Consider the following 16,471-nt stretch of genomic DNA (forward strand, 5'->3'; position numbering starts at 1 on the left):
TTCTGCATTCCTTATATCTGTGTGACACCATAGCTCTGGCTTTGATGTTTTGATCAGCACCACAAATTCTTCAAATTTCTTTACTAAACTTCTAGCATTGGTGTAACTGCAGGTTATATTGATTCCACCTGTAGTTCTGAGGCTCACTTCATGACATTGAAATAAAATTTTGTGGACTGGTATATTAAAGGTGTATTTAAGTATTCCTAAAATATAAGGAATTGTGAACAAAAATTTAATTTTTAAGGTTTTCTTGAGCTAGAGGTGAAAACTGATCCTAGATGGCTGGTGTAAAATATTTCCATAAGAATTAATATAAAAACAATTTAAGTTGTGAATGTGGCTTCTCATTGGTGGACTTTCTGTCTTTCTATCCCTAGATATTATAACATAGATTGGTATACCTGTATTACTTTAATGCCTTACATCATTACTCAACAATGTAACTACCATCAGGGGTAAAGGGAAGGGTTTTTGCATTCACAAAGGTGACTACGATGGTCTGAGACAGTTTGGTCTGAGATGGTCTGAGACAACTGAGCATGTTACCAACAGCAAATTCTAAATGGGAAGCATTCAAGGAACTAATCTTGGAAGCTACTAGGCTTTTTGTCCCAACTAAGAAATACTGTTCAAGGTTTAGGCCTAAATGGATGTCAGATGAACTAATGAGACTCGTGGCAGAGAAGAAAAATGAAGGGGATGCATAGAAATCATCAGGTGACACAGAAGCCTATGGTAGGTTACGAGGTCACTCGTAAGTGAAAAGCCCTCTTGAAATTATTAGATTTGCAACATCTGAGGAAATTATTAAAAATGATACATAAGAACTCTTAGTAATTCCAGAGGAGCTCATCAGAAATGCTTTCAGAATTGCAGATGCATTAGAATGAATGTATACAGTGTCAAGGAGACTACTTCAAAGGAAATCTGTCTGAATAGACAGATTTCCTTTCCTTTGCATAGCTGGCAAGCTTTATTGTTTCGCAAATATTAGTTCAGTCCCCCAAACTTCCTTACGTACAAGCTGTTTCAAATGTGTCTTAAAAGAATTCTAGGCTGTATTCTAGATCTAAAATAAGAAAAATATGTCACACAAACATGTTCAGTTTTGAATGGTTATACAGCTATAGCTATCCGGATTTAAAAAAAAAAAAAAAAAAAAAAACAACTGCTATGGAGTTTTTAATGCTTAAAAATAATAAAATAAAAAAAAAAATATAAGAATAAACAAACGCATACTTTGTGAATAAAGATATTACTAGAGAAGTTTAGACAAGTAAAATAGCAATCACAGTGTTAAAGCATAATCAATTTGGTAGTGTTTAGTTCCAGGATAATAATAAAATAGACTTGCAAAAGCCTCTTGTGAACCCAGAAAATGTTGTCTTGTCACTACTCTAAATGAAATTGAGATACATGCACCTGTTCTTACTCTTTGTTACCCTAACAAAGTCCATGTATTTATTTGTTTCATGATGACTCTCAGCAGTTCCTGAAACCCCCAGAAACTTGCTTTCTAAGCTGCTGCTCTTTCCAATAGAAGCATTGCAACAATCACTTCCACCTCTGCCTGCAACTACTGTTAGATTAGACCGGGGTTCGAGCCCGTCACCACCAAATACGGAGGATGCGGAAAGGTCAGGGAATGACCACCGCATATCCCGGAGCAATATGGCCTTAGTTGCTAATGCTCCTAAAAAAAAAAAAAAAAAAAAAAAAACTACTGTTAATCTGTTAGTCTGTGAATATTCCAATAATGTGAATAATTAGCATAAGGTTTAATGTAAAACTAGATAGCGAAATATATAGAACTGTATTAGAAATCTGTTAGCTTAGTATAGTATTATCAATTAATTAGTAAAATTTATTAATCTTATTAAATTCATTTTAAATTAAATTGTACTTAAATGGAATCATGACCCAGACTAGAGTAGCAAAGCAATGAGTACAAAGTAGTGGTAGTACTTTGGCTCAGTGGAGAACCAAAGGGGCCAATTCTCCAACGCATCACAGTCTAAAAAAATGTGCAAAATGTGTGCAGAACTTTCTAGAATGGGACATGATCTAGCCTGTGCAGAGACTGTGAAGAAATTAGGCACCAACTCAGTGTTCTGATGGGTATGTATTAGAGTTTGACTTGTGGGGTATATGTCCTCGAAGAAATTAATGACGGTGCATCAAACTTTCAGCTGCCCAACTCAACACCACAGCTCACTCCTCTGCATCAGGCAACAGAGCAGCAATCTCCAAGGCAGAATGTGCTGGTCCCACAGGAACTAGTTATTGTCGGCGACCGGCATATATTTTGCAAAACGAATAGGTGGAACCGGACCAAGGTATGTCTGCCACGGGCAAAAGTTCATGACATTGTAGAGCAGTTATCATTTTTTAAGGGCACATCCAGTGATATTGTTGTACACATTCACACTAATGACCTTAAGAGTAAGAGATTTGCAGATTTACTTAACAAGTACAGGTCAACGTCATCAACAAAAGTTGATGATGTTGTAGAGCAGATATCTTTTAAGGGCACAAAGAGTGATATTGTTGTACACCTTGGCACTAATGACCTTAAGAGTAAGAGATCTTCAGATTTACTTAACAAGTGCAGGTCAATATTGAAAAAAAGTTGTGAGTTAGGTTTAAATTTTTGAGTGTCTGCAATTCTGCACAGACATGATAGGAGGGAGTATATGACGAGAGTCTTGTCAATCAATGCGGCCCTGGAGAGATTGTGCAAAGCTCATGGGATAGAATTTTTTAAAGCATCGTCTGTGCTTGCTAACAGGAGAGACCGCTTCTACAGGAATGGGATACACTTAAATAGAAAGGGTGCAAGAATATTTGCTGATCCTATTGAGACAGTGTTAGGTGGGTCGGAAAAACTGATAGCTTGGGGGATTCACAGACTAAAAGATTAAGTGTAGCCACAAGTAGAGGCAAAAGCGATTCTTGCACTGCTTCTATTGTAAGGAACAGCAACCTGGAGAGCACGTTTCTGGGGATTTCGAGAGCTACAGGGAGCCACAATCAAACAAGTAAATACACGGGCTGTGTTAGTGTAACTAATAGTAAGAATAGGAGCATGTATACTTGCATGTACACCAATAATGGAAGTGTAGTAAATAAGTTTGATGAATTTGAAGTGCTGATCAAGACTTCAAGGGCAGATATTGTTGGGATAACAGAGACATGGTGTCACATAGATATAAACAGTTCAGAATTGGAATTTGGGGCGTACAATGTGTACAGAAAGGATAGACAGGGTAGGAAGGGAGGAGAGGTTATGGTGTTAATTAAGAAACACATAAAATCCAAGGACGTACAGCCAGTCGACATGGCTGGACGTACAGTGCAGTGTTGAGTCAGTTTGGTTTGACATAAGCACTGGGAAAGCAAAATTGGAAGTAGGAGTGTGTTATAGGCCTAATGACTCTGATGAGTATAATAAACAACTGTACAGAGAAATAGAGTGTCTTATAATGGGGGATTTTAATTTCCCAGATATAGACTGGAACATGTGGGTCAGTCACTTGTACTCTAGCAAGACTTGTGGATTTATTGGAAGATTGTTTCCTACAGCAATGTGTTCGAAGGGAAAACTGAAAGAGTAATACTCTTGATCTGATTATCAGTAGTGATTATTAATGCATTAAGAATTTGCAGATAAAGGTACCACTAGGTGACACTGATCGCAATGTACTGATGTGGAATTTACTTAAAGATGTAACTACCATCAAGAGTAAAGGGAAGGGTTTTTGTTTTTGTAAAGGTGACTACAGTGGTCTCAGACAGTTTTTAAATTCTGTACAGTGGGATCAACTGATGATGGTAAAAACAGTGAATTATAATTGGGAAGCCTTGAAGGAAATAATCTTGGAAGCTGCTAGGCTTGTCATACCAACTGAGAAATACTGTTCTCAAGATTTACACCTAAACAGATGTCAGATTAACTAATGAGGCTCGTGGCAGAGAATAAAAATGTGTGGGAGGGTGACACAGAAACATATGGCATATATAAGCTCGTCTGTAGTCACGTCACAAAGGTGGTTAGGCAAGTAAAGGCTGATTATGAGAAATCCTTGGCAAAGGATGCAAAGAAAAACAACAAAGACTGCTTTACTTATGTAAACTCTAGAATAATGGGAATTAATCGGATTGGTCCACTTGATGTTGGTGGTTCATCTGTTTGATTCGATTGAATGGATACAACGAAGTGGTCACAAAGGAACTAGATGCAAAAAATAATTTTGATATCATATACTTGGATTTCAGGATGATCCTGCTCAAATAGCTGACAAACTGAATGAGAATTTTGCATCTACATTCGCACATGAAGATTTTTTCAAGTAGGGGAATGCCAGATGTTTATCAAACTCTAACAGGGAGCTAAGTGATTTTGTAATAACTGAGAGCAAATTGGAGGAAAAATTGTTGAAGTTAAACATAAAAAAGGCACCTGGGCTGGATGGAATTTATCCAGTTATATTGAAGGAGGCAGTGAGAGAAGTAAGCAAACCCTTAGCCATAATTATGAGAGCATCTTTAGATTCAAGAGCGATCCCCTTGCACTGGAGATGTGCAAATGTATCCCCAATTCGCAAAGGAGGTTCAAAGAGTGGCACAAATTTTTTTTTTTTTTTTTTTTTTTTTTTTGTCTGATTCTGTATAAGCATGCTTTCTTGCATCATATGCTTCAACTAATGATAATGCCAATAACTGCAAACCACCAACACTGGCTCGATACATCAGAAAATATTCTTGTACCATTTCTATTTAAGTGTATCCCATTCCTGTAGAAACAGTCTTCCCTGTTAACTGTATATTTTTAATATTTAGGTAAATCAGTTTACAAGAATAAAGTTTATATACATGATACATGGTTTACAGGAATTTTCCTAATATTACCTTAATGTAATAGTTTTCTTTAGGAGAAACTGGAACCCCAACTTATGTTTCTAGTACTCCCACCCACCCACCCAATTAAGTGATTTCTCACATATTTTGGCGGTGGGAGTACTAGAAACCTAATCCTCAAGAATTTGGAGACCCTTCTGTATTTGAATTGGTTGAATAGAAATAGTTGGTGTATCTAACAAGTAAACATGCTAAATGGAAATATCCTAGTAAAGACAGACTTACCATTTGGCTCCTAGAATAAAGTGGATGGTGACTTGGAAGTGAATTGGAAAAGGTAATTGGTTTTTCACTTCCTGAAGCAACATGTTTGTTGTCATAGCCAAATTTATAATGTGATATTATCAGATGGTTCATTGATAATGACACTCTGTGATGTCATAGCTCAGTTGTTTAGGTAGAAAGTAATGACAACAATTTTTACGAGCATTCAGAGGCATTAGCATTAGTAGAGGCATACGATGCAAGAAAGCAAGCTTATGCAGCATCAGCCAAAAAAAAAAAAAAAATCCCTTCCATTTCACCCCTCCATTTGTTCGAAATACCTGTCCAGCTGAGCCTTAAATTTATTTAGGCTATCAACTTCCACATCAAGGGATGGAAGTCTGTTCCACCAACCAACTACCCGCTGGCTAAAGGCAAATTTCCACACATCTATCCTACATCTGTCTTTCCTCAATTTGAATTTATGCCCTCTCAGGTGATTATTCTGAGCAAGAGGCAGTATCCCATCAGCAGTGAGCATGCTCAAACCATTCAAGGCTTTGTACACCTCTATCAGATCACCTCGCCGGTGCCTAGTCTCCAGACACTGTAATTTGCAAAACTTAAGCCTTTCTTCATAAGAACAACCCTTCGTTCCGTTCACTAACCTTGTTGCCCTTCTCTGTACTCATTCCAGCAGCTCTACATCCTTCTTGAAATGAGGCCTCCAGACCTGTATACAGTACTCAAGGTGTGGCCTCACCATTGCCTTATATAAGGGAATAATCACCTCCCTATCCCTGGTAGAAAAATTCCTGTATATCATTGATAAGACACCATGAGCTACTCTTGCAGCCTGTCTGCACTGCTCAGAGTACTTCATATCTACCTGCACAATTACCCCCAGGTCCTTTTCATTCTCTACCACTGTCAGTGTAGTACCACAGAGTTGATACGTTGCTCTGGGGTTGCTGTTTCCCATATGTAGTACTTTACATTTGTCAATGTTAAACTTCATTTGCCACCTCTCAGCCCATCTGCTCAACCCGTCCAGATCCTGTTGCAGCAGCATAGCGTCAGTAGTGTCCTTAACAATTCTGCCAACCTTTGAATCGTCTGCAAACTTGGACATTAAGCTTGATATACCATCATAAATATTATTTATAAATACAGAAAACAACATTGGACCCAACACTGAACCCTGAGGTACTCCACTAATAACATTAGTCCACGAAGAGCAGTGTCCATTAATTACCACTCTCTGTCTTCTGCCACTCAACCATCCCTTTATCCATAGCAACAATTTGCCACCAATGCCACACTGCTCCAATTTTTGCAGCAGTCTTCCATGTGCAATAGTATCAAAAGCCTTTCTAAGATCCAAGTATATAATATCAAAGTTATTCCCTGCATCCAATTCTTTTGTGACTACATCATAGTATCCAGTCAAATTGGTTAGGCAAGACCTTCCCTTAACAAAACCATGCTGTGTCTGAGCTATAACTGAATTCTTGTCAAGATGCTCCTGCAGTGCTTATACCAGTGATTCCAATAATTTTCCTGGAACAGAAGTTAAACTCACAGTTCTATAATTACTTGTATCAGCCTTTGATCCTCCTTTGTGAATTGGGGTTACATTTGCACATATCCAGTCTGTGGGTACCTCCCCTGAGTCCAAGGAAGCTCTCATAATTATGGCTAACGGATTGCTTACTTCCTTTGCTTCCCCCTTTAATATAACTGGATAGATCCCATCCACCCCAGGTGCCTTTCTTGTATTTATATTCAACAATTTCTCCTCCACTTTACTCCCAATTATTACAAGATCATCTAGCTCACTGCCAGTGTTTACTTCATCTATGGCATTCCCCTTCCTGAATAACTCCTCATGTGTGAATGTAGATGCAAAATATTGATTTAGTTTGTTGGCTACCTGAGCAGGATCATCAACAGTTGAACCGTCGATATCAAGTGGACCAATCTGATTCATCCCCTTCCTTCTAGTAAAGGACGCCTTGCTGTTTTTCTTTGCATCCCTTGCCAAAGATTTCTCGTAATCTGCCTTTGCCTCCCTAACCTCCTTTGTAACTTGGTTACAGATTAACTTATATCTATCATAGGCTTCTGTGTCACATGCTAATTTATATGTATCCCATGCATTTTTCTTCTCTGCCATGTGTCTCATTAGTTCATCTGACATCCATTTAGGCCTGAACCTTGAACAATATTTCTTAGTTGGTATGTAAAGCCTAGTAGCTTCCAAGATAAGTTCTTTGAATGCTTCCCATTTTGAGTTTGCTGTTGGTAACATCATCAGTTGGTTCCACTGTATAGAAAGCAATAACCCTTCCCTTTACCTCTGATGGTAATTACCTCCTTGAGTAAATCCCACTTCAGCACACTCTGATCACTGCCACCTAGTGGTTCCTGTATCTGCAGATTCTTAATGCATGAAGAATCAATACTGATAATCAAATCAAGAGTATTACTCCCTCTAGTTGCCTCCTGAACATGCTGATTTAGAAAACAATCATCCAATAAATCCACAAAAGCCTTGCTAGTGTGTGAGTGACCAACCCACAAATTCGAGACAATATCTGGGAAATTAAAATTCCCCATTATAAGTCTCTCTGATTTACTGGCCCACTCTATTTCCTTGTACAGTTTCTTATTATACTCATCAGAGTCGTTAGGCCCATAGCACATTCCTACTCTCAATTTTGATCTCCCAATGCTTAGGTCACACCGAACTGACTCGACACTGCACTGTCCCGCAATGTCGACTGGCTTCGCTTCCTTGGATTTTATGTGTTTCTTAACTAATAGCATAACCCCTCCTCCCTTCCTATCCTCTCTGTACTTTCTGTAGACGTTGTACTCCTCAAATTCCAGTTCTGCATTCCTTATATCTGTGTGACACCACATCTCTGATATCCCAACAATATCCGCCTTTGATGCTTTGAGCAATACCTCAAATTCATCAAATTTATTTACCAAACTCCTAGTATTGGTGTACACGCAAGTATACATTCACCTGTTCTTTTTCTTAGCTACCCTAACACAACCCATGTGTTTACTTGTACCCCAATGACTCCCAGCAATCTCTGAAATATCCTGCATCTTATTTTCCAAGCTGCTGCTTATTCCAATAGAAGCAGTGCAAGAATCACTTTCACCTCTGCCAGTGGCTACTGTTAATCTATTAGTCCTTGTATACCCCCAATCTAGCAGTTTTCCGACCCACCTAATACTGCCTCAATAGCATCAGCAAACATTCTTGCACCCTTTCTATTTAAGTGCATCCCATCTCTGTAGAAGCAGTCTCTCCTGTTAACAAGTACAGACCAGGCTGAAAAAAATTCTACTCCTTGAGCCTTGCATAATCTTTCCAGGGCTGAATTGATCGACAGGACTCTCATCATATACTCCCTCCTATCGTGTCTGGGCAGAATTGCAGACACTTTCAAATTCAACCCTAATTGACAGCTTTTTTTCAACAGTGACCTGTACTTGTTATGTAATTCCACCGGTCTCCTACTCTTAATATCATTAGTGCCAACGTGTACAACTATATCACCTTTTGTGCCCTTAAAAGATGATATCCGCTCTACAATGTCATCAACCTTTGCCCCTGGCAGACATACCCCGGTCCTGTTCCACCTATCCTTTTTACAAAGCATGTTTCCCGTTTCCCTGACAATAGAGTCACCAACAACTACTAGTTCCTTTGGGACCAGTGCATTCTGCCTTGGGGGTTGCCACTGTATTGTGTGATGCCGAAGTGCAAGCTCTGGCATTGGTGTGGGCAGCTGAGAGCTTGATGGGCCCTCACTTTTATTCCTTCGAGGGCATCCACCCTGTCCTTCAAGCTCTCATATAGGCCCATAACAACGCTGAGTTGTTGCCTGATTTCCTTACACTCCTTGCATCGCGCACATACAAAGACATCCCCCATGGCAGTATCATGTCCCGTACCTGAGTGCTCCACAAACATCAAGCAGATAGTGAATTTTAAAAGGCTGTGATTCAGAGGGCAACTGCCCCCCTCAGTTCTCCCCTGAACTACAGCACTCCCATTAGCTTGAGCCTTTTGCTTTGCTGCTCTGGTCTGAGTCATGATTTCAATTTAATTTCTATAAAAATTTCAATTTCAGTACAAAATTAAAACCCTAAATTTGTATCCCAACACATTTATAACGCTATATTTATGTTTCAGTATCGAGTGTTATCTATGAAATCCCTTTATATAACTTCCGTATCAAGTTAAGTATTAATTATTTATTTTTGCTAATTATTTATGTTATGTAATCTAAGTCATTATATGTATATAGTTAAAAGTACAATTTTATTGACAATGAAGTTCAACAAGTTTAATAGATTTACTGATTAATTGACAATATTATATTATGTATTATACTATGCTAAGCTTATGCTATCTAGTTCGAGATATTTTGTATCGCATAACAATGGGGGCAAGTTACGAACGGTAAATCTACAGACACTTAAGTATCGATTAACTTGCAAATCTCGCTGTCTCAATTCAGAATAAACTAAGGATCCTGACTTGCTGCTTACAGAAAATAATTTGATATAACAATTGGTTAATAAATCGGCTAAATATGGTTAAAAAAAAAAACCTCTCGTTCAACGGAGCTGCAACTTGTAACACGTGGATTTGATACCCTATCGATACTAAGTAATACCTACAAAATATCTATCTAAGTTAAACTTTAAACTAAGTATCGGAATGGAATGCTGCCAAGCAGTGGAATGTTGCCAAGCAAATATCACAAAATTTACATTTACCAGCAAAGCACTTGGTAACAGTGAAAGCTGGTGTATCATGCTTCTTTTTTTGTCAGCAGGCTGGGGTGAGACTCTTCATCAAGTAGCATGATTGAAATATTGGTTTCTAAGTATGGATACCTTACAAGGCTAATGTCAATGTTAATAAATCGGCTAAATATGGTTAAAAAAAAAAACCTCTCGTTCAACGGAGCTGCAACTTGTAACACGTGGATTTGATACTCTTATCGATACTAAGTAATACCTACAAAATCTCTATCTAAGTTAAACTTTAAACTAAGTATCGGAATGGAATGCTGCCAAGCAGTGGAATATTGCCAAGCAAATATCACAAAATTTACATTTACCAGCAGAGCACTTGGTAACAGTGAAAGCTGGTGTGTCATGCTTCTTTTTTTGTCAGCAGGCTGGGGTGAGACTCTTCATCAAGTAGCATGATTGAAATATTGGTTTCTAAGTATGGATACCTTACAAGGCTAATGTCAATGAGAAACAGGGCAGGGAAGCCCAGCTCTGTTTTGCATTGCTGATAGGAGTCTAATATGCATTACTAAATTTAGTCAGCACCAAGAAATAGGGTACTGTGCTCGTTTTTCACAATAGGCAGCAGCAAGAAAGACAACAGGGTACTGGGCTTCTCATTTTTCATAATAGGTCAGGAAAGATATCTCTAATCAAGTACAATAATTAAATTATTTTCTAAATACATTTGGTAGACCATATTCTATTTGTATTATTATTATTATATTTTACATTTTTTTGCATAACACTATATCATACTCATTTTATTATTTACATTTCAGTTTTGTAATGAGATTTTTGGAGCAGGATGGCCTCAAGTGTCTGTTGACCTTCCTTAATAATATGGATTATGAAACTAGTGAAAGTCCAATCCATACATCCATTATTGGATGTGTTAAAGCACTGATGAACAATTCGGTAAGACCTATTTAAGGCAACATACCCATACATTTCATAAATTACAGCAAATATTATGAAGTTCTGAATGTTATAGTTATATAGTTATTATGTTTTTCTTTGCTAATTTCATGAAACTTGTGTAGGGTATTTCATGCATTTGAAAAACTCTCAGTCAGTTATTTTCAGTTGTTCTTTGTTAAACAGATTTTGAGGAAATTTCATGCCTAAGTAATAACAAACTAGTATAAATCAGTCACAGGACTTAAACACAGTTTTTTTTTACCATACAAAAATGGAAAAAAAGATTATATACCTTCTTTTTAGACTATGTTACAAAAATATTCCTGCTGATTATAATACAAATAACATTTTTTTACTATTCTTTGCTGTTCTTTTGTACACACACGCACACACACGCACGCACGCAAGCACGCATATGCACACGCACGCACGCACACGCACGCACGCGCACACACACACACACACGCGTGTGTGTGCATGCATGCATACACAAGCACAAGCATAGTAAGGTCTCCATAATACTGTGTGCAGTTATATGCAGGGCAATATGAAGGTAGGCAGGTTGTTAATGACAGTGTGCTACTGGAACATGATCTGGGTGCCTCCATAGCCGGGTGGGCAGGAGCAGCAGTGCAGAGCACACGATTCTTGATTAGACCGGGGTTAGAGCCCGTGACCACCAAATACAGAGGATGCGGAAAGGTCAGGGAATGACCACTGCATATCCCGGAGCAATATGGCCTTAGTTGCTAATGCTCCTAAAAACCAAATAACAAACATAACAAGCAACATGATCTAAAAAAATTGAGCAGATGGGCAGAAAGGTGCAACTGAAAATTTTACATTCACAAATGTAAAGTACTCCATATGGGTAGCAGTAACCCAACAATAATATATCAACTGTGTGATATTACACTGAGGGTAGTGGAGAATAAAAAGACCTGGGGGTAATTGTGCAGTCAGATATGAAGTTTTCTGAGCAGTGCAGACAATCTGCAAGAGTAGGTTGACAAGACACCATAACCTATCATGGTGTCTTATCATTGATATACAGGAAGTACTGTACAGGAAGTTGAGTACTGTATACAGGTCTGGAGGCCTCATTTTTGGAAGGATGTAGAGCTGCTAGAACAGAGAGAAGGACAAAGAGATTGGTGAATGGAACAAAGGGTTGTTCTTAAAAAGAAAGGCCTAGTCTCCAAACACTGCAATTTGCAGTGTTTGGACACTAGGCACATGTGAGGTGATCTGATTGTAGTGTATAAGGCTTTGAATGGGTTGAGCAGGCTCAATGCTGATGGGATTCTTCCTTTTACCCAAATTAATCACCTGAGGGGGCATAAATTCAAATTGAGGAAAGACAATTGTAGAATACATGTGCAGAAATTTGCCTTTAGCCAGTGGGTGGTTGATTGGTGGAACAGACTTCCATCTGTCATTGTGTAAGTTGACAGCCTAAATAAATTCAAGGCAGAACTAGACAAACATTTGGAGTGAATGGATGGGTGAAATGGGAAGTTTTTTTGTTTTTTTTTTGTTTTTTTGGCTGATGCTGTATAAGCTTTCTTTTTGCATCATATACCTCTACTAATGTTCATATGTACTGAGGGAAAGTTTGTTAAGAGATGTAATTGAAGGAAAAATGATGGGAAAAAGACCAAGAGGAAGAAGGAGAACTGAAATACTAGATGATCTAATAGGGGCTGATGGTGTCGTGGACTGGAAGGAGAGGGCAGAATGAAAATGTGATTGTGTTCTGGCTCTCAAGAACCGGTCATGTGGCAGAGAACTTGTTGATGATGATTTCAATTTTAATACAAGAAACGATGCAGATCAAAGTAAAAATGCTACCGGAGGAATACAAAAATTTATAATCATCTGATACATATTTTAATTTTTAAGTTTAATGGGCTGTATAGCATTGTGCAGCACAGCACTTTTCGCACACTTAAAATCAGGCCAACAAAAATACTACAAATTTTTATTCTGTGTATATCTCAAGTTATCTATAAAGAGAGAGATGTTATAATTTAAAATTAGATTGCATTACTTTGGTTGCCTGTTAGTGGAAAACCATAAATTATCTACAGATGAAACTTGTGGAGTTAGCATTATTAGGACATATGATGCAAGAAAGCAACCTTAACCTAAACCTCAGCCCAAAAGGGAAAAAAAAAAAAAAAAAACCTTCCCATTTCACCCATCCATTCACTCCAAATGTTTATCTAGCTCTGCCTTGAACTTATTTTAGTTGCTGACCTCCACTACAACAGATGGAAGTTTGTTCCAACTATCAACCACCCGCTTACTACAGGCAAATTTCCACACATCTATTCGACAATTGTCTTTCCTCAATTTGAATTTATGCCCGCTCAGGTGAGTAATCTGAGCAAGAGGAAGAACCCCATTAGCATTGAGCTTGCTCAATCCATTCAAGGACTTATACACCTCAAATTAGATCATTTCACAGGTGCCTAGTCTCCAGAAGCTACAATTTGCAAAACTTAAGCCTTTCTTGGTAACACCAACCTTTTGTTCCACTCACCAATCTTGTTGCCCTTCTCCGTACTCATTGCAGCAGCTCTACATCCTTCCTAAAATGAGGCCTCCTGTCCTGTATACAGAACTCAAGGTGTGGCCTGGCCATTGCCTTATACAAGGGGACAATCATCCCTTATCACTGGTATCAAAATTCCAATATATCATTGACAAGACACCATGAGCCACTCTTGCAGGCTTTTTTCACTGTTCAGAAAACTTCATATCTGACTGAACAATTACCCCTAGATCCTTTTCGTTCTCCACTATCCTGAATGTAGTACCACCCAGTTGATACGGTAGTCTGGGTTTACTGCTACCCATATGCAGCACTTTATATTTAATAGCAACTGAAGTTTAACATTAAGTCAATGTTAAACTTCAGTTGCCACTTCTCAGCCCATCTGCTCAACTTTTCCAGATCTTGTTGCAGTATCATACTATCATTACTGTCATTAATAACTGCCAACCTTCGTATCATCTGCAAACTTAGACATTAACCTTGATATACCTTCATCAATATCATTGATAAATACCGAAAATAACAATGGGCCCATTTGTGAAGTCCCCCGAATCCTGGGGGACTCCACAAATAACATTAGTCCATGAGGAGCAGTGTCCATTGGTTGTTGTTGTTGTTATTTGGTTTTTAGGAGCATTGGCAACTAAGGCCATATTGCTAAGGGGATATGCGGTGGTCATTCCCGGATCTTTCTGCATTCTCCATATTTGGTGGCTCATGGGCTCGAACCCCGGTCTAATCAAGAAGCATGTACTATGCACTGCTGCTCCTGCCCACCTGGCTACGGAGGTGCCAATGTCCATTGTAACCACTCTCTGTCTTCTCCCACTCAACCATCCTTTTATCCATTGTAGCAACATGCCCTTAATGCCATGCTGTTCCAATTTGTGCAGTAGTTTTCCACGTGCCATGGTATCAAAAGCTTTGCTAAAATCCAAGTACAGTGGATTCTGGTTATTTGGAATCAGGATAGTTCTTTTTTTGGCCTGATTAAGTGGCTGCCCAAATTATGTGAAGTCAGCTGCCCCGATTGATTCTCTGTACGATAAAATCACATTACAATGGATGCACCATAGTAAAGTATGTTCACTATACGATATGTAGTAAGTGCTGGTCATTGTGATCATGTTTGTGAATTGAATTTTAATTCTATTAAACAGTGATTCTAATAAGTGAAAATAGGATGAATATTATCCACAGGCTATAGAAGTATAGATACAGTATATTAAGCACAAATTTACACTTTTTTACCTTACCAATTAAAAAATTAAATGATAGACGAAAATCGGATAAATATTTTCCAGGAAAATAAAAATAAATTTACACTTATGTGAATAGCTTAATTAATATGTACTGTAATATGTACATACGTACAACTAGTTGCTATTTCTGTTCACTGACATTTTGGTGGGGGAGTTAAAATTTTAAAAAGTAAAAAAAATATGCAATCAATAACAAAGAACACGGCATGCAGAATTGCAACTTACATGATACGCACAAGCAAGAACGGAGTAACATATTACGAAGCCTAAAAAACAGGAATGAAGAGAAGATTCTGAAATTTTATTTATGTTTTTTATATGATTGAAGATTTCATGGAAGGGGAAACAATTTCATCATAATAATGTGAAAACCCACAGAATTCCAGTTGTCAGTATTCTCGCAAATTCAATAAGATTGAGTTTACTATCCGTTTATAATTATATTGCACTAACAGAAAAGCCCAATAAACCAGAAACTGCTAATTGTTTTTATTAACCAGACCATGTAGTATGGTCGGATACAATCGTAGGGTAATCTCGAGTGCTGCAGTTTCCTGCACTGATTAAACAGCATGTTGTCCCAATTAAGTGAAGAAAACTCTGGCTATTTTCTCGATTAGGTTCTGTTCTTTAAGATTTGTTCCAATTAAATGGCTGCCTTGATTAACCGGTGGCCCAAATAACCGGAATCCACTGTATGTGATATCAAAATTATTCTTTTCATCCAATTCCTTTGTCACCACATCATAGTATCCAGTCAAATTTGTCACACAACACTTCTCCTTAACGAATCCATGCTGTGTCTGAACTATAACTGCAGTCTTGACTAGATGATCCTGCATTGCTTCCCTAACCAGTGACTCCATTATTTTCCATGGAACAGAAGTGAAACTAATAGGTCTGTAATTACTCATGTCACCATTTGATTCCCCTTTGTGAATTGAGGAGACATTTGCACATCTCCAGTCCATCCAGACCTTCCCAAAGTCCAAGGAAGCTCTCATAATTATAGCTAAGGGTTTGCTTACTTCCTTTGCTGCCTCCTTTAATATAACTGGATAGATTCCATCCGCCCCAGGCATCTTCCTTACGTTTAACTTCAACAATTTCTCCTCCAACGTTGCTCTCATTTATTACAAATTCATGTAGATCCCTGTTAGAGTTTGATAAATTTCTGGCATTCCCCTCCTTGAATAATTCCTCATGTGTGAATGTAGATGCAAAATATTCATTCAGTTTATCAGCTATCTAAGCATGATCATCAATAGTCAAACCATCTATGTTAAGTGGACCAAACTGTTTCATCCCTTTCCTTCTAGAGTTTATCGAGCATCTAATAGCTTTCTATTATCAAATCTAGAACTCTTTGTTGTTTTTCTGTGCATCCTTTTCCAAAGATTTCTTGTAATCTTCCTTTGACTGCCTAATCTCCTTTGTGATATGATTACAGATTAGCTTATATCTGCCATAAGCTTCTGTGTTGCCTGATAATTTATATGAATCCCATGCATTTTCCGTTTCTGCCTCAAGCTGCATTAATTCATCTGATATCCATTTAGGCCTAAACCTTGAACAGTATTTCTTAGTTGGTATAAAAAGCCTAGTACCCTCCAAGATTAATTTCCTGAAGGCCTCCCATTTAGAATTCACTGTTGATTACATCAGTTGATTCCACTGTATAGAATTCAAAAACTGTCTGAGATCACTGTAGTCACCTTTACGAAAGCAAGAACCCTTCCTGTTACCCCTGATGGCAGTTACATCTTTAAGTAAATCC

The 16,471-nt window shown here is 38.1% G+C and overlaps 1 protein-coding gene across 3 annotated transcripts in view; it reads left to right on the top strand.

Moving 5' to 3' along the window:
• LOC150084557 (disheveled-associated activator of morphogenesis 2-like) overlaps positions 1-16,471 on the top strand; it is a 575,048-nt gene that overhangs the window by 266,583 nt on the left and 291,994 nt on the right. For all 3 annotated transcript variants that reach the window (XM_090375315.1, XM_090375314.1, XM_090375316.1), the window contains exon 6: positions 10,734-10,869. In XM_090375315.1, coding sequence (XP_090231441.1) covers positions 10,734-10,869 — 136 coding nt within the window. The remainder of the gene's footprint in view (positions 1-10,733; positions 10,870-16,471) is intronic.

Source organism: Mastigoproctus giganteus, chromosome 6 (genome assembly GCF_048544385.1).
Source record: "Mastigoproctus giganteus isolate SK-2022 chromosome 6, ASM4854438v1, whole genome shotgun sequence".
In the NCBI taxonomy this organism is placed as follows: Eukaryota; Metazoa; Arthropoda; class Arachnida; order Uropygi; family Thelyphonidae; genus Mastigoproctus; species Mastigoproctus giganteus.